This window comes from Pempheris klunzingeri, chromosome 12 (assembly GCF_042242105.1).
Source record: "Pempheris klunzingeri isolate RE-2024b chromosome 12, fPemKlu1.hap1, whole genome shotgun sequence".
Lineage (NCBI taxonomy): Eukaryota > Metazoa > Chordata > Actinopteri > Acropomatiformes > Pempheridae > Pempheris > Pempheris klunzingeri.
Window position 1 is genome coordinate 12754778 of NC_092023.1, and position 25769 is coordinate 12780546.

General features: G+C 41.8%; 1 protein-coding gene across 1 annotated transcript in view; it reads left to right on the plus strand.

The window, feature by feature from the left end:
• The window catches only part of wdpcp (WD repeat containing planar cell polarity effector), a 59491-nt gene that overhangs the window by 25083 nt on the left and 8639 nt on the right, over positions 1-25769 (plus strand). The window contains exons 11-15 of the mRNA XM_070841201.1: positions 6419-7022; positions 11953-12141; positions 12730-12853; positions 14096-14159; positions 20948-21047. Of these exons, the coding sequence (XP_070697302.1) occupies positions 6419-7022; positions 11953-12141; positions 12730-12853; positions 14096-14159; positions 20948-21047 (1081 nt within the window). The remainder of the gene's footprint in view (positions 1-6418; positions 7023-11952; positions 12142-12729; positions 12854-14095; positions 14160-20947; positions 21048-25769) is intronic.

The window sequence follows — 25769 nt, forward strand, 5'->3', positions numbered from 1 at the left end:
ATGCAGCATACAGTAGGGTCTAATAGAAGTATAAAATCAATGCTTACATTGTAGAAAATTGCATTGTTGGATAATTATTGTCTTTTAGTATGAGACACTGAAAATCTGGCTCTTTCAAATTAAATCAGCTCTCATTATAAGCATGTCTCCCAAATTTTCAAGACTGCAAGCTAAGCTAAATCCACTTGTTTTATTTACTGTATTTAATCATTACAGTCATTAGTTAGATTTAGTTAAAGAAATGAGACAGAACAAAGCGTAAAAACACCCATGACAAAAGTTCTTTACCTTAAAGCTTTTTTACTACCTTTTAGAGCAGTTTGAAGCCTTAAAATCAGTACACAAATCATAACTCCAGCTGTTTATTTTTGTACTTTCTCACACACGCTCGCTCTCTCAGGCACACACACACACAGTGAGGTCACTTAGTAAAAGGCAACAAAGCTGCTGTTTTGAGTGGAGACCTGTGTTGTTGTGGATGGGATTGGGGATGGTGTGTTAGTCACCTCAAGGGTGGCACCTCTGTGTTGCACCTCCATGCATCACCATATGAAATAAGCAGGAGAGCTAAGCTGTGGTACAGCGTGAAGGAGAACGCCTACACACACACACACACACACAAACACACACACGTGCATGCTGAGACACGCATCCTCATGGCCTCTGGCAAAACCCTACCCGTGACCCGATTCTATGTCAACGTAGGATTGGCCTCATGCCGAAAGCAGATGAAAGATCCCAAATTACCGAACCGAGCTTAACTCTACTCCTCATACCGTGTACCTCGGTAAGCATATGCAAAATATTCACCACACCAGAGAGACAAGGGAGAGAGTCTGCGAGAGGGAGGAAAGATGAGCGTTACCAATTGCATGCTAGGAAAACAAATTCACACAGGAGAGAGTGAGGGAGGGATGGGAGCTAGGGGGGCACTTGAATATTGAAATAAGCAAAGCAGATGTTGTTCGCTGCTTTTTCCGCTTCTTGTTTTTGGAACGCTCTCTACATTTATCACCTAGTTTATTCTCTCTGTCTCCTTCAACCCCCCCCCCCCCCCCTCCACCTCTCCTCCTTCCTTCCTCCACGCTTCAAGAACATTAAAGTCTCTTCGTGGGGCTGCGGCATCGTGCTCTAATGAAAGCGTTTGTTGTCATTTTTCAGATGCGCGGTGTGAAATTAAGCGAGCAGTTTATGTAAGAGCCGTGGCGGGAATCAAACGCCGGGCACACATCGGGAGACGCCAGCTACTTCAATCACTTCAAGCTCATATATATGTTCCTTTTGTTCAGTTCGCTATCTGCCGCACTAAGCCAATTTTCTAGCCAGTCTCTCGGCATTTAAAAAAGTCTGATTTCTTTCCCTATGTGGTCTTAATTCATATGCCCCCCCTCCTCATGCTGATAAGTGGAGCCACAGCACGCAGGGGGTGGAGGGTGGGAAGGAGAGAAAAACACATACATAGTTTGTTTTTATGCAGCCAGTTAACATTTTTAATTATCCTTCCTTCATGCTTCCCTCCCTTAACCCCCCCACAAACACACACAAACCATTTTCTTGAATTTAATAATCTTAATGAAAAGAAAACACCAGATAAATGCTTTTGCTTTTTTTTTTGTCATATTTGATTTTGTTTGTATGTGTGTCTATGTTTGTGAAGACTTTTACTTTTTTTTTCTTCTTTTTTTTTTTGCTTTTTTTAAAAGCGTATGACTATCCTGTTATCTGTCACCAAACAGTTTCTCTGCAGTTGTTTGATCTGCGTTTGAGTGATTTCTGTTGTCTTTTAATTATTATTGACTTTAGCACTGTGCTGCTTGGCATTTTTCCTCTTGCAAAACAAGAAAAGCCTAAACATATTGTCAATGGAAGACCATAAATGAAATCAACTGTATAGAAAGAATGTATAATTCTATAGAAATTGAATAATTCAAAACTGCTAGAACACTGCACCTAAGAGTGTATTAGGAGCTAAATTAACAGTGTAAAATGGCCTCTAGAACATAAAAGCTGCAGTCTTAAGCACGTGCAGTAGAAAGCATATTTTCAGCAATGCGCCACAATCAATAATTTGGACCATGAAAGGGTCGGGTGTGGAATCCAAAGTGCAGAATTACCCCAAGCTCCATTGCTTTATAAAAATCACAGAGGAAACACTGCTTCTACAGTTTCAGGTCTTGTGAACAATGTTCCCGCTGCACTACAATTATGTTCAGTGGCACCAATTATGACAGTTAAGGTGTGAGGAATATTTTGGTTCGTAATCCCACTGTGCCTGTGCATTTTCTCACATCAGTACTTCAACACTAACCCTAATTCACACACCTAAAACCAGTCCCCCCCCCCCCCCCCCCAAAAAAAAAAAACACCCCTCATCCCTTCATCCCTCGACTCTCCTCCGAGTCCCTCCGTCTCTCTCTACCCGTCTCTCCCTGTCTTTCTCTGCTCCGTGAGCTGGAAAATTGGCTTCAAAAGGCCACTGCTGTGAACAAGGGCCAGCCACACAGTTGGGCCCGTCCGCTTTATCTTTCACGCCACGGAGGGGAAAAAAAGGTGCTGGCAAGAGGGAGACAAGAAGAATGGAGAAGAATAGTTTTGACCAGTCACTGAAACCAATAACCAGGAGAAAGCTACTTACTAGAGGCCTCTCTCTGCCTCTCTCTCTCTCTCTCTGCCCCTCTCTCTGTCTCTCTCTCTCTCTCTGCCCCTCTCTCTGTCTCTCTCTCTCTTTGCATCTGTCTCTCCACCCCCCCTTTCTCTCTCCTCTCTTCCTCTGTCTCCTTACTCACTTCCATTCTCACTCTTTACCATCATCTTTTGTGCATATTTCTCTCTGTCTGAATCCCCCTCTGCCAGTCTCTCTTGCATGTTCTTTCACTCACTTGCTCACTCCCTCTCTTGACCTTATTCGTCATTTTTCTATTTTATGCCCTCAGAACCAGGCAATACAGTATGCTCACATGCCACAATATATTCTGGAGAGTTCACAGGCACACAAAGCTTTGCTTTTATGAATATGTTAAAATGACACATGCATACTGTATTTCAGAAGTCCTTTCTCTACATGTCTGGCTTTTGTTTTGAGTTCCAAAATGTATTTTCATTAGACTTTATTCATGCAGCACCCTGTAAAACGGATTCAAATTGTTACTTTAAAAGTAACAAAAGAATTGCAAAAGTACTGAACATCCACAGCCAGTATTGTAAGATCAATGCCCAGAAAACTGCCCTCTCACCTGCTTTTTGTGAATGTTTATATTTAACATGCATGGTCACATTAGTGCTCCCAAAAAATCACTCAGCCAGCTGAGTTTTTCACTAGTCTATCTTCAGATGACGTCTTCTTAGCTACACAGCTGACCATGAGAGTTCGTACAGCTGCAGATAAATCTATATGTCATCATTCATCTGATGTTCATGTCTCATCATGCTTACTGTAGCAGAGTGTTTGCAGTTTAAGAGTTTATGTTTTTAAAGGTTCAAACCCCATGACCCTGAAGGTCTCGAGTGCAATGCTCTAATCTCCTAATCAGCTGTGTTGCCTTCAGGGGCCTTTTGCTTGCCTTTGCCCAGTCCAGATGGTATATAAAACGACTCACAGCGCAGCCTTAAAAAATGACCCAGGGTCAAAATGCTGCTGTGCTGACTGTAATAAATGTTGTGACTGTAAATGCATGACTGAGTATGAGAATTTTCTGTGTTCCACTGTAGCTCTATTGAGATTTGTAGACTCCACCTTTTCTAAATATTGCACGTTTGTGAAATACTCAGAAGGCTCAAAAGTTCAGGTCCAGTTTAGCTCAAAGGCATAAATCATGTAGCTGGAGTTTAGGTGCTGAATATTGGTTATAGATATCTACAGTCTGAAGGCCTTTAAATCATTAAATCATTAAAAGTATCTTAAACTGAACCCTAAAATATCTTGGAAATCCTGGCCACTCTTGGACTAATACTTCTTTCAGTGCTGGTCCGAGATGCCTTCATGAAATAATGAGTATATGATTACGACATTTCTGATTTCTTCTCAGTATAGCTGTGAATCAGTTGTATTGTGTACTGTTTCTTCAAGGATCCACTTAATATTATAAAGTTGTTTGAGGCCCATAGATTTTGTGTAAGATTGAGTAAATACCTAATATTGGTCCGAGGCAAGACCATGGCATGATTTATCAGTGAACTGAACAACCGCTGCAGACATGGGTTGAACGTGTGCTCACTCTCCCACATCATAGTTTTGGTCTTTGTATGTGTCAAAATGAAAAACAAGACCTAACACCAATTGTTCTTGAACTCTCTGAAATATTGGCCGTCACAGGTTGAACAAGGCCATGCAGTATTTACTGTAGCTGACACTGCCCTCCTCCTTCTTTCCTTGGAGGGTCACCTATCGGGGGAGGCAGAGCTGAATCAGCTGCACCTCATCCTTGATGGTGCCACGGTGGCATGCTGGCACAGCGGGCAGCGGGCACTGGCAAGCCGGGCACAGGATGAAAAGCTGAGAGGATGAGATGTGGTTGGGGGGTCAGAGTCTGTGGAATTGAAGTAGGTCCTGTGATTCCTGTGACAGCATTCTGTGGGATGGACTCGACAGATCCTCGTCTGCCATGTGTTTGTGTGCAAGTTTATTTAATGCTTGTGTCACTTTGTCCCTGCAGAAATGCAGCTATCCAAGGAACCACACCCTCCCAAGGATACCCCACCCCTTACATGAGCTGAGCCCCTCTTGCCTGCTGCCTCAAATAAACCCACACACACACACACATACAGCACCCACCCCCTGGGGAGCAGCAGGAGCTAGCTCTGGGGGATTATGGAGAGGAAAAAAAGCTTTCAGGAGGACAGTCATCTGCTTCTCTCCTGCTGTAGACCATGGGCAGGCAAAAAAAACTCCTGTCTTCCTCCCTCTAAGTCCCTTTTTGGCTATGCCTGCCAAAAAACTGGGCCGGGCAGCTTTGTGAAAGGAAAGGAAGGCAGGCAGGCAGCAGATCCCTCTTTCTGTCTGCATGGCGAAAAGAAATGGGCTCATTTAGCCAAAGCTGCCACGGTCAATGCAGGGCTCTGATAGAGGCTTTGGTAAGGTGAAATCCCTCCTAAAAAGCTCTGTTAGTGACTGGAACTGTTGGACTGCTATTTAGTACGGGCTGTTGTCTGCTGTCATCCACCTACTGTTCCTGGTTCCTTGTGGGTGTTTTATCGACAGTACCACCCGTGACATGTCCTATCTCCCTTAATGTCAATGCTTGCTTGCTTAGCAGGGCCATTGTGCCCTCTCCCACCAACTGGTTGTGGTTCAGGAGCAAATAATCTAAATTCTGGATTTGACCATCGGTCAAATAATTCCAAGCTTTCTCCATGTATCATCCTCTTAATATTGAAAGGGGCTCATTTCTTGTCATTCACCACGTCTTGTGTTGAGCTCTTGGCTCCTCATACAGGTAAACAGAGGGGGTTGTTTATCGCTGGGTGCTGGGTGCCAAGCCGTGGCACGCTCAGGGAGAAGATGTTGTTGACCTTGAGTTAAAATGGAGCTCTTATCATTAGCTGTCTTGATTGACAGCCGTGTGTTTATGAGCAAAGTGGAGGGCTCTATTTCTTCCATCTCCAGGGGGTTTGGGGTTGCTGCCATGTTGTGACTCATTTCTCTGTCTCCATCTTCCCCTCACATGTTCTCTCTCCCTTTCCTTATCCTTCTTTTATCCCAAAACAGGTTAGTTCACTAACAATATTGGCACAAGTCAGTGTCTTCCAATCCCTAAATAGAAGAACGTATTAAAACAACAATATTATGAGACGAGGTTCCTGTTGTGTCGCTTATACTATTTTTAGTGAAACTTAACTACTGAAGGGGTAGTGGGTCAGTCCTCCGTCTAACCACTCCAGTATCAGTAGGGAAATCTGGTCACTGACAACCAAAGACCAATACAGACAGAAGTAAAAACAAAACATATAAATTAGTCAAAACTAATCCCGTTCTGTACATGGACTTGAACATGGTGAAGTAGCACTAAACACAAAATAGGCTGATGGGGAATTTTTTACTAGATGAAAAGTCAAGGGGTGACCAAAGTTATCACAGTTCTTCCTAAGGTGACATGAATGTGTGTAGCAAATTAAATGGAAGTGGATAGTATGGCAGTGCATTATACTTGCTAATCTAAAGTCAATGTAGAATCTAGAACGTTGTGTTATAACTTTTACAGCCTCTAATTTGAGCCTGTAATTAGTGTTGCAGTCAACAGGACTGAACAACTAGTCTGGCGTGAATGAGAGAAGAAGAAGAGAAGAGAAAACAGTTCATGCAGGATATGTTATTGTGTGTTGTCGAATCAGATCAGAATCAGAGGGAGGATCTTTAAATGTGTCTCATGTGAACACTCTGTAATTGTTCTCTCCTCCTCTCTACATTTACTCCCTCTGACAGGTCCTCAGCTCTGTCCGGACAGAAGGCAATCCCTTGGACTGCCGCTTCAGCCTGCTCCAGCCCTACCAGCTGCTAACAGTGGAGCTACCTCCAGGACCCCAAGGATTCAGAGACGGGTCCTGGGCAGACACCTGTATGTACGAATGCACACGAGACCGCCTGCACCGCCTGTCTGTCACCCGCATCCCGCTACCATCCCATCCTGTGTCCTGCTCACGTCACCCCTCCGAGACCACACTTCTCCTGGGCTTAAGTGACTCCTCCCTGGTCCTGTATGACCAGCGACGGGGCGTCTCTCTCCTGGCCTCCTGCCCAGTGCCACCCACCCTCCTCGCCTGGCACCCTGCTGGGGCTGTGGTCACAGTAGGGGGAGGACAGGGGGAGCTGATGTGCTTTGATGTAGGCTTGGCACCTGTAAACATGGCACTGGTAGCAGAGGAGGTAGTTTCAGCTGCCACGCTAAGACTAGTGCAGCACCTGCGCTGCAGCGGAGGCCTAGAGGGACTGCAGTGGGGGACGGGCCTTGAAGGAGGCCCAGAGGGGACAGACACACTGATGTTGGCCTTTCATGGGGGGCCACTAGCAGCCTTGAGATTCAGACTAGGTGGGTAAAACAAAACAAATGACGACACTCTTACTAATAGCAAAAACTATGGTTGTTGGAATATGGTAAATGAACTGTACTTGTATAGTGCCATTCTAGTTTTGACCATTTAAAGCGCTTTAACACATTCACTCATTCACACACCGTCCATACTACGATGGCTCTGCTTATCAGACTGCAACTAACTTTTATTTCCTTTGTTGATTAATGTGTTGATTCTTCTTCAATTAACTAGTTAACCGTTTTGTCCCAAATCCCAAAAAGTTCCCAAATCCAAAATTAGGTTTTCAGATTTTTTCAAACCAACACTTTAAAACCAGAGATGTCCGATTTGTAGTGATGTAAAACAGAGAGTCCTCACTCTTGAACCATCGGTTAATTTTCATAATTTCAGGAGTCCCCCACAGTGTTTTATGCACAAAGTACTAGAAGTTAAATATGTTGAGCAAACACTGCTTTAAACAAAATTTATATTTCATACACAAGGCTCCCTACACTACACCACTATGCTGGTGGTGACATAGTAATATACACTACTCACAAAAAGTTAGGGATATTCGACTTTCAGGTGAAATATATGGAAAATGTAAAAAGTGAATGCTACAGTGATATTATATCATGAAAGTAGGGCATTTAAGTAGAAGCATGCAATGGTCATTTTATTCATCTTAAATAATTTATTGAAAGAAAATCTAACAACAGTGGTGGGTATACCACAACAAAAATTTTTCGGTGCCTCAATAAATTGGGATGTGGCCAAAGGACGTCCACTCCTCTCCTTTCTGTGACTCTTCCAGTCTCTGTATCACTGTTACAACCTCCTGATGACACTCTGTGACCCTCTAAGCTCAGTGAACACCTCCGTCTGAGGACTTCCTGTTTGAAGCCTCCAGTGTTGAGGTGCTGCTGATCAACTGTTAGGTGTCGTCTTGGTCTCATGATGTCAGAATGTGAACAGCATGATGAGGAGGACTGTTTAAATACCAATTCTAACTGAAGCAGGAAATGTATTGGTAGATTCATGGATCAAACCTGTTGTGAATTTTGCTGTTAAGCTTCTTGTTAGAGAACAGCAACTTGTGCAAAAAGTACTGAAACACTGAACAGTTGGACATGTGCATTCAAAAGTTTAGAGAAGGTCACATTAAGTTCACCTGGAAAGTTTAGAATGCATTTTAGGTTCATCCTGAAATTTCACCTGAGAGCCGAATATCCCTAACTTTTTGTGAGTAGTGTATGTGTGACGTATGAATTTCTGTAAAAGCAGCTGTAAAACGAGCCTTTAATATGCTGTTTTAGAGCGATGCAGTCACACCACTTTGATTCAGGAAATGAACAGGTGCCTCCGGGGGACAGGCTGCACTGGTAGAAAATAGATAGAAAATAATTTACAAACCTCCCACACCATCATAGTCATCTGTTCCTAATGAAGGTGCCCTCCTCCCTTCAGAGACTCACTCTCTGTTTTGGATCTGACACTGTATATGAACCCCACTGTGTAAATATGGCTGCTGAACGGGTCGACCTCTTCACTGCTGAGGGAAGTTAATTTGTTGACAGGCGGGAAGGTTAGCAGGAGTCACGCTCTCAGAGGTCATTCAATAATCGCCCCGGGGCAAGAGCCCCCCAGGTGCATTCTGGGATGCATTTTTCCGATAAATCGTTTACAGTGGCTGCGCAGTCCCTCAGGGACTTGGCAGATAAAGTTTGCCAATCAAAATTTTTCCGAAGCAGCCACCTCACCCTCTAACGTACGCTTACACAAACACTCTCATACGGCCTCATACACACTCACACATAAACACATTCAGTGTCTTTAATTGTGACTTTGGAAAGAAGATGTGACAGTGGCACGCAGCTCTCTGCTGAAGTTTGAAAGCAGGAGTGTGGGGGTGGATGGAGGAAGGTAGGAGATTGTGTGCATTTGAGTTTGTGTGTGTGTTTGAGGGTGTGTGCTCGACTCTGTGTATTCAACTGCGTTTGCCTGTGTGCGCAGAGAAAGGGGAGGGTGTCTTCCAACAATAGCTTCCCCTCCTCTGATCGTCTGCCAAGGTTTTGATGAAGAAAGTCACTGCACGTCTTTCCTCCATGATAATTCTTCCCCCCACACAGACGTGAATGTGTGTGTGTGTGTGTGTGTGTGTGTGTGTGTGTATTCTTCTATTTCTGTGCTCCTATGCACACACACACACACACTCAAGCTCATTTGTTTGTTTGCTTGCACTCCTCCTCTGTATTGAGTTATTTCATAAGGCCCGCTACATGACAGAAGGAGTGAGTCGGGAGGCGGCGAGGAAGAAAGACTTGGCCAAGCTCCAAATTCTCTTTTTTCCATAGGAGGCAGCCCTCCCTGGTGCCCCCCACCCCCACCCTCCTGCCTGCACCGAGTTATCTCATCTGGGCACACGTTGGCCACGGCTGGGCTTGCACCGGTACAGGCTGTGGAAGGGCAGACCAGGGAATGTGTGCACGACTCGCAAGGAAAACATTTTCATTTTTTTTGAGGGGATGGGAATGTAGTGAAATATTCTTGATGTTTAGGGAAGAATTATGTAACTGGGGTAAAAAGAGAGTGAGATGGAGAGCAGAAGCCATTGTATCTTTATTTGATGTTTATTTTGGTTCCCTACTAAAGATGTGCTCAGCAGGCATTGAGGTAACATTAAGGTGTGTTCTGTCCTCCACTGCACAAGCTGGTGCTTGTTCATTTGGAGGCAGTGCTCATTAATAAAGCACTGTTATTATGTCAAGTTTGAATGACAACAGTTTGAATTTGAACCATCATGCGTTTAATCAAATAGTTTGGAAGCTTATATCAATTATCAAAAGTATTGCTTGATTTCATCTCTATATTTTTTGCATTTCTCAAAAGGAGATTGTTGTGATTTACTGAACATTGGTCACAATATAACAGCCTTAATGGCTAATTCTTTCATATTTCAGCTATATATTATACCTCGTTTCTCATTGTTTTGTCTCAGAGGTCTCCTTGTTGCATCTGGTGCAGAGTGAGAGTTCTCATTCGTCACTGCTGCTTATTCGTGCTGCGGCTGATCTTGTGCTGCTTAGTGTTGTTTTGTGCCCAAAAGAGTGACGCTGTACTGAGCTGGCGAAAAAAGTTGGAGGAGACAGGAGTGGGACGGAACTGACTTGTCTTTGCCACCACAATGATCGATTGTCTGTGCTCTGAGGTAGCTTAGAGCAGACGTTGATGCCTGACTCAAGGACCCCCACACATACTATCTCTCACACACACACACACACAAACATAGACGCACACAAACTGCACTACTGCACATGTATTAGCCACATTAGCCCACTCTTTAGGGGATTTAGGGCTTGCTAATTGCCAGCTTGTCATTTTAATTGCCCGTACACCCCCTCACACACATGGACGTACACACACAACTTCTTCAATTAATTAGACAAGAGTCGGTGGTGAGTTTGCCTGACTGCTGCCTGGCCCACTGACAGTACCGCTGTCAGTGATCACCTACGCTGTCCAGAGCTGTGCCACTAGCTATGTCCAAATAAGGTTTATTGACTATATAAGCCTAAATACACCATAGCACAATGACATGTAGCACTGATGTGAAAAACGTCAGCATTTTATACAGCACTTCAAATTCAAGTATGAATTTACGGAGAAGTAAAGCTACAGTTTCAGTCAGGACATATAGCTGCACTGTGCACAATTGTGATCAAATAACAATAGACCATAATCACCCCTGGCATTCAACACCTGAACTCCCCGTATGTGTCCTCTATAAAGCCACAAACACCCACCATTGCCCTTTTACGCACAGAACGAGACACCTGCACTCCCGGTAAGGGTACAAAACCATGTCCTTCCATTATTTAGTAGAGTCCCAATGTACACACGCACACACAAACAAAAGCATAATCAATCAAGTCTGGTGTGGCCTAATCAGTTGTAGCATTCCTCTCATCTTCTCTCATTAAAAACCAATAGACAGTAGTTAAACGTCTTACACACATTCACACACAGCATACATTTTAATACAATTTAGACATATTATTGATGTTGGTGATTTTATTTTGCATTTACACACACAAATACAGATACACCAGGGATTAAATAGACTCCCCAGCTAGTTGATTGACAAGTCAATGCCCTACTAACCAATGCAGTGCTGCTTCAGAGTTCAGACAGATCCACTGGACACTTACTTAGCTTAAGTGCTCCAGGATGTTCTGCATGGTCACACGCAGCTTTTTTTTCCACAGAAATGAGGGGAAACATTATTTTGTTGTTTCAGCAGCTGCATTTTTGCACATTTAAACCCATATGTCAGTAAATGGGAATATACTTTATCAATGCTGCACAGGTGTTTAAATATAACAAAAAAGCATAACTAAAGAAATTGTGTCAACTCATGCTAAGCAAAATTCTCCAAAATAAACCAGCGTAATACAAAGAAACAAAGAAAATAAATATTAAGTAAATAAAACACACTTCTAAATGATGATCACAATGACTGACATGGATGGATGGACACAATTTAAAAGATTTTTGCCAGATTTGTTCCAATAAAGATATACTCAGTGCTAGACATTTTGATCTTATAGCACAGCTGTTGCACAATATTTTTTTCGAAATTGTCCTTTTGTCATTGATGGTAGACGTGTCTGAGTTCGTGCTGCTCTGACGTATGTTGTTTTTGGCCTTCAAACAATAGAAAAGTCAAAAAAAATTTGGGTAAGGTGTTAGAAAATCTACAATAACTTAGTTATTATTAGTGCTAAAGATTTATTTATTTATTTCTACAGACCAGACATGATAGTCTGATTTATTAATGTTATATCATGTCATCAAAATATACGTTTGATGTGTCACAGAGATGAACAACATCGCTCTGGTGCATTTAACTCTTGATAATAAGCTAAAACCAATCTGTGGGTGTGACAGGGGCTCTGACTGGGGGCCAGATGGGTCCTGGGGAGCTGCTGCAGCAGTGGCTGCGTTGTGGCCAGGTCAGAGAGGCGCTGGGCATCCTGGAGGCCATGGATTGGAGCATCATGGGAGACGAGTGCTGTCGAGGCTTGAGCTCAATCATCAACCACCTGCTGAGGCTGGAGCTGAATGCAGAGAGAGAGGGTGGGTCTCTGGGTCAAACTCTTCACATTAGATTTCTGTGAATTAAAACCGTGTGAATCCAGCTACAGTAGTCAAAGTACAGTTTTCTTTTTCTGGATTTGTAACATTACACTTAATCCCAAAGAGGAAGAAGCTAATATTTTTAAGCTTATCACTGTTCCTGCTAAGAGAAATTATTATGTAAGCTAGGCAGATAACAGACCGCCAAAGTTCATGAGCCATATTAGTGTTAATACAAGCCATTCCTTTTAAATTTTTGTTTACATTTCATTTTCTGTCATAATTTGCTGTTAATTATAACTTTGTGAGTAATAGTTTAATTTCTTGAGGGAAGCCATATACATTATTTGCTGAAGTTAATGTATAAAAAGAAGCTCACGAATATTCAAAGGATTTAACTGCTAGTTACATAATCCTTAAAAATAGAAATGGAAAACTTTTCTGTATTTCACTGCTAGGCAAAACTGTTTGCTGATATATTTACAAAAACACTGTGAATGTTACTTCTATTCATTCATTTATTTATTCATTCATTTCATGTTACTGTGTGTGTATGTGTGTGTGTGTGTGTTTCTGTTTGGTCTGTAGCCCAACTAGAAGCAGCCCTGGGTGTGTTTTATGCCCCACCTGCCCCTCTCTCTGATATGGTGATACTTGAGTACAGGGAGCCAGTCAGCAAGTACGCCCGCCGCTTTTTTCACCACCTCCTCAGGTAACGCCACCTACTCCGTGCTGTTGCTTTGGTTCTAATTTGATGTTCTGAGAGAAATTTGTTTAGCATAACTTTTCAGTGAGGTGCGGGTCAAAGGTCAACGTCAGCTGTATTTGAGCAGTCTTGGAGCTAAATGCATTTAAGTACATCGACAGTATGTTCCTTCATCAGGTTACAGATCAGTCATTAAAATATAAATCAAAAAGTAAAATGACATCTGTCCTCATAAGACATCTGATCAGTGATTGTAAATTTGTTTATGCAGAGTTACATGACCGAAGGCAGCAGCTTTCAAACTATTCTTAAGGCATTAGCAGAGTATTTTAGTTTATCATCATAGGGTTCAGAATCACAATAACAAACACTGTCCAAAAAAGGTCTTTTTAGGAAATAGCATCCAATGGAACACAATCAATTGATCAATTGAAACATGATTTTCCTATGTTACTCTTCTATATTTTTAACAAATTATTTTTTTTAGAAAATAGCATCCATTGAAGATACAATTTAATACTGCTTATTTGCTGCTCACTATTGCTATTTTAAAAATTCTAAAAAGGAAATCGCTTTTGAATTTCATCTCACACACACTAATGCAGCTTTGAGTCATTCATAAGGCAAAGCACCTCACATGCACCTGTTTAGACTGTTGTTTCATTTTCCCTTCTGCCATGAGAGCCTTTTGAAATGCCTGTTTGACTGAAATAGACCCTGTTGTTCCCACATACTGCTGCTTACTGCTCTCCATCCTGCAATTACCTCCTGTTTCCTCTCTCTTTCTTTCTCTTCTTCTGTGGCAGAGCCGGAGCGGTGTTTGGCATCCCTCCTCCTCTCCTCTCTTATCACCTACCTCCATTCTTTTTCTCTCCATCGACATCAAATGAAGGAAGCCCCCCACACCTCCTCCCTCTGCTTGTGTTTGTTTGTTTCATGTTGGCTCTAGACAGGGAAAGTTGAGGTGTTTTGTGCTGGGAGATGCAGCTCTCTCTCCCCCAGCTTTAATTCTGGATAATAGGAAGAGGACTCGCTACTCTCAGTTCAATTATTGACAGTTTTGTTTGCAGACGCATATGTGGATGTGTGTTGATCGAGGTGTGAGTCTATTTGTAGACTGAAGGAAGAGTACTACTACTCACCTTTCTATTGATACGTTTTCACACAAAATATGCATTTTTAGATTGTTAGTTGTTTTTTGTTCCACTCTTCCGCTCTGCACTTTAACTGCTTTCACTTTCTCTGCAGATACCAGCGCTTTGAGAAGGCCTTCCTCCTCGCTGTAGATTTAGAGGACAGAGATTTATTCATGGTGAGTGGAAACCTTTTTTCCATTTCAATTGCTTTTTTTTTTTTGAAAAATTACACAGAAAGTGTTAAGAAATGTTTGCTGCCAATCCAATTTCTCAGACCTAAGCAGATATCACAATTTGTGATCATCGTGGCCCATTAAATGACATGCAGCATCTCTGCAACATTTTCCAACAGCCAGTGGTATCGTTAAGAATGGCATCACCTACATTTTAGATATTAACTCATGGATCATGAGGAGCAATTCGTTTTTATGTAATAGTGCTGCTGCGTCTCTAATACCATATAACCTATTTTAATTGTTCATTAAATGTTGTACTGTTGTTACTTTCATTTGCACATGACTTATACAATTGTGTGAGTGTGTGTGAGTGTGTGTGAGTGTGTGTGAGTGTGTGTGTGTGTGTGTGTGTGTGATGTATGTCAGAAAGCAGGTGTGATCTCAGTATGGGCCCCTATCTTTTCACAACCTCCATGGCCCCAGCTCAGCCTTTTCCTCTCCTCTCATCTTCCCTCTAACTCGCTCTTTCTTCCACTCACACGCTGAAATGCTCTTCTATGTGTTTGACCCCCTTTTTCATGGGGCCCCCTTTGCTCCATGCTTCACCAACACCCTAGACATTAATACAGACCCCCATACACACTCACACGCACGCACACACATACACACACACACTCCTCTTGCTCCCTCAATCACACTGATAGCACTGGTTCCAATTACCTCCCCACTAAGTAGTGCTGCTGGGAAGCCGAATTGAAAAGGTGGAGTCGAGCCTGTGGACCTTGAAAGAGCGCAAAGGAAGGGAGGGGAGACGGAGAGGAGTGGAGGGGGTGGTGCTGCAGATGGAAAGCTATATGACATATGAAAACAAAAAAGAGAGAGAGAGAGAAGGTGAGAGAGGAAAGAAGGTCTTGCTCTGTCACTTTGGAGGCGTTGCAGGATGACTGAGCAGGGAAAGAAAGAAACAGAAGATGAGCACGGAGATGAAAGCGGAATAGTATTTGCAAATAATTCTCAGCATTGGGTTTGAACTGACTACGATGGATGGAGTCAGCCACATCAGGACAAACGAGCCTGAGCTGTCAACAAAACATGCTCCAGTCACAGAGATTATTCCCATAGAGAAACGTATATAATTATATGCTTGTACACTACCATGTCAAAATCCCTGTCTTTATGTAAATTATCAGCACTTTCTCAAACTTAGTGGAGCATAGTTAAGAAACATTTGTTCTTATAGATGTGTGTATGCTGAATATGAAATAGGAAATGATGTGCAATTGACAAAGTGATCTTAAAGCCTGACAGTGTGCAGTTTGCATGATTTTATCCACAGCTGAAGCACTGCGCAGTGGTTCTTCACACTGTATGTTCAGATGTTCAGAACTACAAAGCCTCTCCAGTTATGAAGCCAATTCACTCACACCCCCTCCTCCTGTGGCTCTAAAACTCCACCTGACGGCCAGCATTTTTTAATATATTCCTTTTTTAATCAAATCAATGTGTAGCATTAATGCTGTACAGGTACAATCTTTCCAAGCTCTTTAAATATATATGATGTCATAAGTAGTAGTTATTAGCAATAGCATGATGAAGATGAATTGGTTGGAATCAATTGATCAATTGAAACATGATTGATTTTCCTATGTTACTCTTCTATATTTTTAACAAATAAATTTAAGAAGCATACTTAGAAAGCATTTGAGCCCTTTTGTAGTGGCCAGTATGGCAGGAAATCAGGCTCACCAAACACAACATAGAACAGCACATAGTGTACTCCTTACCATAGATCTCTAACAAAGTAAATCCTCACTCACAACAAGCGTTTTCAAGCACTTTTTTGCCTCAGCGACCAAGAGAGCAGCAACTCATGTGAAAAGAGCGATAGAGAGAAAGAGTGAGAAAAAGAGGACGTTGACATTTCACCCCTCTGCTCTGTCCTTCGCTCTAATTAGGTCGTGTTGTTGCTTTAACCTGCTGATTGGCTGATTGAGTTGGGGTGAAGGGGGTTAATGAGGGCAACCCCCATCTTCACCAAACTCTTTCTAACTTCTAACAAACTTGCCCACAGAACTCAATAACGCCCCATCGACTTAATAAAATGCACACCCTCACCTCTTCTAGAAATGCCCAGCATGACTTACCCCCCTCTATCACCAGACCCCTACCCCTTCAAGGCCCATTGTTTCCCACCTAACAATAGAGGCCCTCCAAGCCTTTTTGTCTAAAAAAGAAACCTTTTGTTAAAATGAAACACTTTAGTGTCGGGATAAATTGAGGGGGAGGAGGAATCAGTGGTAGGGGGGTGTTCTGGCAGAGGTGGAGGCTGGGGGATGTCTATAGAGGTGGTAGTAGTAGGGGGTTACTGAGTCTTTTGCATCTTTTTTCATAATTGGCGCTGTTCTGTAGCTCCCTAATTAGCCTTTGATAATGAGTTGATAATGTAACCAATTAGGTCATTCGTCAGCCAAGTCAAGCCGATGACAAGTTTTTTTTTCCACCTCCCTCCCCTTTTTCTTCCTCTTCTTCCTTGGTCTTCAGCTCTTGATGTAGCTTGTTAATTAAATCAAATTGTGTGATAGCTGAATCTGATGCCGGCTCTTTTGTTCCCCAATGAGGTCTTGTACTGTTTCTTGTTAGATACGCTAGCAGTAAGGCAAGCTGTGTCTGTTGGGTTCACCTCCTATCTTCCTCCCTGATCTGACGCTGGGCTTGGCAGCACTGGAGGTATCGCACGTCTTCGGCAGTAAGCTCATTGTTGTTGCTCAGATGACTAATTAGCATTATTAAAACGTTAAGTCCTTAACACCTATCTGATAGAAGTGTTAGTCAAACACAAGGCTTCTGGGTAACAGGTGTGTAAGAAAATAAGTGTGTGTGTCTGTGTCTGTGTGTGTGTGCAGGTTCAGCAAATGTGCTCATGTCCAGGGATTATGCCTATGTTAATTAGTGAATATGTGTTTTTGTTTACATGCTTGTGCCCGTGTGTCACGTTTCCAAAAACATACAAAGTCCAACCAAAATACTGACAGAAGGAAAATTCAACCCTAAAACACACAACAATACCTAAATTGTAATTTGTGTATATTTCTTATTTTTGGGTTTAACTGGCTAAATGCAGATGATGTGACATTTGCATGAGATGTTTCCAGGGGTTACAGTGGAGCCTGAAAGCTTCTAAAGTAATTATTAGGATTTGATGTCCTTCCCTCACAATCAAAGAGCAGAAAGCTTCTCTCTAGAGCTGCCTTTTGATGCTGATATTTTAAAATCACACAGGGAGAAATGCATCTTGAGAAACACAGAGACTGTGTCCGAAATCCCTCCATCGCTTGCTCATCCACTATTCCCAGCATATTGATTTTCAGACATTTATAAATTATCACTTAAAGTCGTTACATTGCTTTGCTGCATTTTAAACAAAAGTATGGTGGTATAAAAATGTCTTGCAGTTTTTTACTCACCAAAAAGATGATAGAAATATTTTGAATAGGAGTTAATTGCCCTTTTGTTGCATTACACCTGAGCATAATCCCAGATAAAATCACTTTAGACTGATGTGTAAATGTCTGCAGATAAATCCTCCAACAAAGGATGACTGGACTGCAGTTGTCAATGAAATAAAACACATGGACTGGAGAAATGGCCCTTTGCTTTAAGTAAAGACTACAATTCCAAAAAATATGTTAAATACTGGAATAATTGGACAGTATAACATATATGTGCCTATTGTGTTGCCCATGACACTCGTTCACTTGTTTTCTTTGAAGCAGGCAATGAAAATAAAGTTAAAAAGGAGATTCCAGATAATCAAGTAAACGACAGCCAATAAATGTAGTAATATCAGATACAGAATACATCTCTACAGACACAATAAGACGTACTGGATAAGACTGTTTTATAGCCACAAGATGTGTGATTTTCTAAGCAAGGAAATACTTTGATGTTATTGCCATAACACTAATCCTGTTAGTCTTTGCACCTCGACCTCTCTGTACCAAATGCAACAAGCTGTTTCACATTATCTGTGAGGTGTTAACAGGCATTGTCAGAAATGTATGTGCAGATTTATATATCAAAATCATAAATAATAATAACAAAATAGCTCTGGGGATGCTCTAAACATTACATATGAATGAAGTATTAGATTCTGCAATAAGATTTCTTCCTTAAAACTTTTCCCCAATCACTTGCATTTCTCGTTGTCAGAACTCAAAAAGGTCAAACTTTCAGTCTCTGCAGATGGTCCACATGCTGACTTTGTTTGACCTTGTTCTTCTATTACTTAGTAATACGTTTCTCTGTGCACAAACAGTAATGCTTGAAAAGAATGTAAACCCTCACTGAACGTTCATTTATGTACACCCCATCGATCCTGTTTGACAGTAACCCACAGACTGCAAACATACAGACATGAGCCCGTCTATCAATGTGTTGTAAAGTGCTGCTGTGTGCCAGTTAACCTAATCCCTCATTTATTTGGTAGTAACCCAAATATCAGTCAATATCGGGCTCTTAGCGTCCACCCCCCTCCCCCCTTTGCTCGCCAAAAATGGCCCACTAAAACGCCCCTCTTTATCAGGCGCTGCAACCCCTAAAGCTCTTATATAAATAAGATTAGTGTCGCGTTTGAGCGTCGGGGAATAAGAGGTGTAATATCTGATGGTTTTATATGCAGTATTATTGTTATCCCTTCTTAGTCGAGCTGATACTCCTCTCTCTCTTAGTTCTCAGTTTGTCTCTCTCTCTCTCACATTTCACGTTTGTTCATTCGTTTATTCTTTCTCTGGGTCCCTCTCTCCAGATTCAGACAGTATTATGAGGAGCTAAGCTGGAATAAAGCGCCCCGGCATCAAATGTTCATATTGTTCTGTTCTGTCTGTCATACAATCTCTCTCTCCCTGCTGCTCTCTCTCCTTTTCACTCTCGCTTGAAAACCCTTGTTGTGAATTTTGCCTTCTTCACGTCTTTTATGTCTTCTTCACCGTCTCTCTCTGCTCTTTCCTTTTTCTCTCTCACTCACTCACCTCACTGTTGTTTCACTGAAATGCCTCCTTTCCTCCTCGCCTGTTCTAATCTTCCGCTGCTCTGTTTGTTATCAATTAGGAAGCCTCACTCATATCTAATTGAGGGGCCATGTCCTCGTTCACAGCGGCTGAATTAGCCACCTCAGTCCTGGGAGCCGATTTATGTTCTTTTGAGGCCATTTTGTTGTCAGCCATTTTCACATTTCCTCCTACCTCCTCGCCACAGAGGGCAGGCACCACACTATAATTACCCAATCTGTTCCCATTCATACTCTTCAATTTCAGCACCTCTCTCTCTCTCATTCTCTTTTACTCCCCCTCTTTCCCTGCCTCAATCCCTCTTTGCTCCCCACCTCTTTTGGAAACCAGCACCCCCCTCTTTTTTTCCCTCTCGGGGTACAAAAGCTGGGTTACAATATGGGGGTATTAGGGCCGGGTGCAGGCTCAGCTGGGGGCTGGCTTTAGCCAGCTGAGGGTTATCCATGGCAAGCCCTGAGTCACGGCACTGATGTCCTGTGATGTCGCTGAGGCGGAAGACTTCCCTTAACACGCTGTACCCTTTGATGGGCCCTCAGGCCCTGCACGAGGAAACCCTGCAACCCTGAGCAGTGAATTCACTCTCTGTTCAATCAATTTAAGAGGGTTGGTTTAGCAGGAATTCTGTACTTTTCCCTCTTTTCTAATTTAAAATGCTGCCTCAGTTAATGTTTTACAATGTATAGTTTACATTTTTCTCACGTCATTATGCATATTTTGTTCCTTCAGCAACATTGTGCTTTCCATTCACAGCAAAACATTCACACTGGGAGCTGAACATTACATTTTCAGCTCTTATTGTTGGTCAATGATGGGCTCCACTGGGGCGACTGGAGCAACATGTTGATTGTTGTCAAGGCTGTTTTTTATTTACTTCACCTGGGAGAGTCAAATTAGTGAACTTTCTGCACAAGAACAAGTTTACACCATCATGCTGCTGCCCCTGCTTGTTTCTCAGACTAAGAAATTTGAAACTATTGGTGGTCACTTTTCTCTCTTTTACTCCAAACCTGCTTAGAATTAGCACATAGTATGAATTTTGGACATGTCCCTCATGGGACAATCAGGATTTGAACTGAACTGAATCTGATTTATTAAGACCACAGTTTGAGAATTGATTTTTCAGGTATTTAAATAGATGAACTGACCTCAGCCTTTCTTGTAGCCCAGAGAAATAGGAACAGCTGTCTGATGCAGTGTGGTTATTAATGAATAGTATGGTGTTGAGCTTCAAATCAGCCACCCTCAGACATCATTTAGCAATATTATCTCTCTTTATAGCCCTGCAAGACTCAAACAGAGAGATACAGAGGATACACGCTGTTTCCAATATTGTTGCCGCCTGATATAGTAATGTGCTCGGCTGGATATGTTTCTCCGCAAAGAGAGAATACCAGCGTTTCTGAAAGGTGAACAGTTCCTCGCCTCCTCTCCCACCTTTGAAATGTGACAGATAACATCCTCCCTAGTTCAAAACCGAAGAGACGAGGGTGGGTGGGGGGCTGATTTCAAAGTTTTTGGAGGAACCGGCATTTCATCCAACCGGTGCTCTTTCTGATGTTGGGCTTCAAACGGCTCATTTTTTTCTGTCATTTCATCTGTTTCTTCCTTCTCCCGCCAAAACACCGCCCCCACCCATCCAAAAAAAAACCCTATTGTCATCGGAGCCTAGATTCATTTTAGATTAACGTTCACGTTTCTTTCTTTCTTGCATTACCTTCAAAGGACCTCCATTATGTTGCCAGCGATAAGGGCGAGGTGGTGCTAGCGGATGTGGCCAAGAGGAAAGCTAATGAAATCGAGGCCCAGGCCATCACAGGCAGCGGTAAGAAAATAATCATAATGTCTAACCAAAAAGACACCAGATGTGACTCGTTATTCCTCCTTATATCTGAAATAAGAGGTGGACTCCTGATAATCTCAGTAACTCGCCCACTCCGACACACTTTTCTGACATCTAACACCAGGTCTTTTCTCAGGCTCTCACCTTCGTTTAATAACACAAAAGAAAATTAAATCAGATCATGTTTGACAGAGAAATATTAATGTTTTAAATGTTTAAAAGACGATATCATCTACAGTTTTATTACATGTTTGTAAAATGAAAAATAAGTGTATGAAAAGTGACATCAACCTTTACATAATTACAACCAGCAAAAATTCTCTCTCAAGTCTTTTTCAAGAGTAGTGGTAACTTGCAGTTCCACCTTAAGATTCCTTGTTTTTAATGCAGATGGTTCTAGATGAAGATTTTCTTTCCCCACAAATTGAATGAAACATGTTGCAATATAAAGTATAATATTGGGAAAAACAAAGTCTTTAACATCAGACTGATTAAATAAATTACTCAGAAGTTTTTTGGAGTAACCAGCAAGGGGAGGTAAACTCGTGAAGGCCCATTTTTTTGTCATTACTTCAGGCTGTGCTGCTGCCCTTTGACAAACACTCCCAAAAGCACATACCAGAGGGGATCAAGCCGAGTTCCTGATTACACACACACACACACACACACTCACACACACACACACACACACAATTCCTCACAGAGGCTTCAAGGGCCAACGGGTGAGCAGAAAACATTCAAATTTGTGAGGGAACTAGATGAACATGTCTGATGAGTCCTTCATTGGCGCTTAAAACACACCAGAAGGCAATGTGCTTGAGTGTGTGTGTGTGTGTTATTGTGTGTTCTCGCACATAACCAAATGAGGCAAGAGAGGTATTTAACTCCACTGTATAAGGTCAAACCCCTAAGGCTGAGTGTCTGTGTGTTTGTCTGTGAATGAAAATGAGCGTTTGTGTAAGTATGAGGCCTGTTTGCATGCAGTTTTTTTTTCCTAATGTGATGCGTAACACGAACACTCCTCCTCATAAGCCTCTTAATTATGTCCTCGATGATTTACCTCCATCACCTGCAGCACGTCCTATCCTTGGACAACAGCACTGCAGAGAAAGAAGGAAGGAAGGGACAGAGGAGAGAAAGGAAAAATTAGGAATGACAGAAGGGAAAGAGGAAAGACATGAAGAGAGGGGAGGAAGGAAGGGGGGGAGAAGAAAAAGATAAAATAAAAATTAGGGAAGCAACAAGGTTACAGGGAAACAAATAAATAACCAAAGAAAGGGAAAAATGAAAGAATATGAATGAGTAAAGAATTAAATAAAAATCAAAAGATGCAAGAATATAAACCTTATGCAGCCATTTGTTCCAATACAAGTTCTGACTTTCACCTCTTATGATTTCATAGTTTTAATGCAGCCACAATCAATATCTTTATAATAATAGCATATCAAGTGGCAATGTGAAGGACTTCTCATAGTAATGAACCTACACAGAATTCTCACCTGAATCTGCAGCTTACCGTGGTTTTGCAGAGCTTTATAAAGAGATTACAGAGACATCCAGTTGATCGTTCAGCTGTTCAGCCCGTAACTTTACTGTTTCTGCTCAGTCTCACCGCTCTGATAGTGTTGTTTTCAGTTTTCAGAGAAGTAGCACAAGAAACTTACTGTGTCCAAATGGACCTAACTTCTAGGTCTGAAAAGTGAAGCCAATGTGGAAGTGGCTTAACCGTGCATTCTTGCCGTTATACTGTAAAATGGCAATTCGGTTACAATTCTTTTCAGTTTTCATTGCAAACGTGTGGACTTGTAAAGCCCCTTAAGATGATATATTGTGATTCAAGACTGTAAATGGCTAAACGTGAACTGGAATTAGCCACAGGCTTTGGCTACGGTTAGCAAAAGGCTAAACTACTAGTTTAGCCTTTTTTTCATGGTAAGTCTACATACACAACCTAACAAACCACTGCAGAACATTTAGATATTTGAGGAAAATGAAGTTAGCAGCTTCAGTCATCTTGTCATCTTGTGTATTATAGTTTTAAAGGCCTTTTTCAGGTCTAAAAGATGTCCAAATGCTAAAAAAATTAAAAACTAAACTAAAAAAAGATATGTTTATCTCTCTCTCTCACACACACACACACACACCCACACACACACACACACACACACACACACAGCCAAACATTAGCCAACAGCCTGTTACATGGTAGATAGTTTGACTGAAAGTGTGTTTGGATACACTCAAGAGGAGGATATCCATGTCACCATCAGCAGTGATGATGGTTTAACAGATCACTCCCTCTTAAGTGCCCGTGTGTTTCAGTGTGTGTACATCAGTTGGTGTGTGTGTGTGTGTGTGTGTCCTGTACAATTGTGTGTCAACGTTCATGCAACCAGGCAGACCATATTAACAGAGAAAAAAAGCCAGGTCATCAATAATAAGTGACTCGCTTCAAGCAGAGGGGGCTCGCTTTACATTCGCACACACACACACACACACACACACACACACCCATACATACATATACGCACACATATATACACAGCCCCTGACATGGCCGTCACACACCAGTGGATCAGCTCTGGCCCCCAAGAACACACACACGTGCATGTACTGTTTTGTCTTTTCTGGTTAGCATACGTTTATAATTAGAATACAAATGCTCATAAAACGGGAATAGACTGACTAACCACCGGTTTCCCTTTGTGAATTCTCATAAAAAGCACTTGGAGCAGCACATCACGTTTCAAATGTCTATGAGTCGTTAGTAGTTCCACCACAGAGAGATTCTCCTATAAACCTCATAAATGGACTATTTGAGGGCCAAAACGGCAAAATTATCTACAGTGTCACAAAAAAGCAAATATTAAAGAAAAAATATAATACATACTATCTATCCATTGCCTATACCGCTTATCCTTCAGGGTTGCGAGGCTAATACAAAGTAGTACACAGAATTTGTTATTTCCTCCTCTCCCATTAATCATCTCATGACCCCTCACATTTATCTTTGGAGGGGCCGACCCCTAGGCTGGGGTTCTCTGCCACTGTTTGCAAATGTGAATTTTCAATTAGTGACTTAGTTTTGTTCCACAGTGATAATGTAAGCAAATGATGATATTGTTGTTTTTAATTACAGAAAATATTTAGTAAAAATTGTAAAATAATGAATAATGAATTCCATTATCAAAACAATTACAGCGGCTTATTAAACTTGTCTCCTGAAAGCAGAACAAAAAACTAATATTTGTCTAATATCTGTTTCAGTCAGTGTCAGGATTATATTGTTATTATCACATGATTTAATCTGAATGATACCTGCTGTCAAAGCACAACTAACATTTACAACTCATACCTGTATTTTGTAACGTGGCAGTCCTTGTCAAATGTATATACAGTCTATGATTTGAAAACATAAAGTCACTAAACACAGACTTGTGTCAAGTTCTCACATTGTAGCTAGAGACAAATTTTCCATTTGAACACACACAAGTCTGAAATTTGTTTGTTCTCAGTCAGTCACACACTACAGATCAAATTCAAAATGGCCCTGGGAGACATATGTGTTTGTGTAAATATGTGTACAGTATGTGTGCAGTTGGGTGTGACATGGGAGGCAGGTCATACTGAATCTGGCTTGAACAGAACATCTGAAAGCAGACTGTTTTGTTCATGTAAAGCAGGTGTTCCCTACAGTGAGGGAACAGAGACGTGACACATCCTGCTGTTTTCTTATACAAACAGTGAATGGCCTGTATCAGGTCAACTTCTTGTTACAAAGGCAAATACGGCACTTAACTGGCATTTACTGCACATGCACACACACAAACTTAACCACACTGTAAATTCTACACTCTTAACGTAGATGTAGAGATATTTTTCACCGGTATGTTAAACTGAATTTGCTTGCAGTATTATAAGACTGTGACAGCACTGAAAGCTTATTTAAAATGCAGAGTAATTATATTGTAATGTAAGGTAATTACTTTGCAACCGTCACAAGAAAATGTTGACAAAGCTCAGTTTGATCCCCTGCTTAAAGGCTGAAACAGGCTTCTTTGGGCTGCAGGAGAGGGGAACATGCACAGAGGTTGTTCTGAGACGTTTTGGCATGGCTGTCTCTGTAACACTTGTACCTTAACTCGTTCCGTTTACTGATTGTTTGCATTTTCAGTTTCAAACCTGCTGACTGACAGGAGTTGGAGCAACCAAAAGGTTTGGTTGGGGTAATGGGTGGATTACTGCTTCATGTTCACACAGTTTGACACTTCAGCACTAATAAACTCCTCTGCTGAGGCAGTTGGGGGTTTAAGTTGCTCAAAGGCAGCTTGACGGTAGTAGCTGTGAAAGAGGAAAACGTGCATCATTTGATTTATCCAGCTTACAGTTTTCCAGTAAGTCAGTGAAAAGAAGCAGCAGCCACTGCCATTTTCACACTCCAGTCTTTGTACAAATTAACAGATGAGATATAATATCTTAATTGCTGATTTTTAAAGGTGAACATATGCAAAATCCACTTTTCAACATAAATATGTGCCCCCAGTAAACTTGGAGACCTTCAAACCTCAAACAACCCTAATGCTCCATTTAGATTTAGTCCTGCTTATGACGTCACTTATGACCTCCATCAGCCCTTCAGTAAGTCGGCAGGCCCGCCCATTGAGAACCTGACTCCAACTTGCTGTCCACCATTGTTATGGGGCT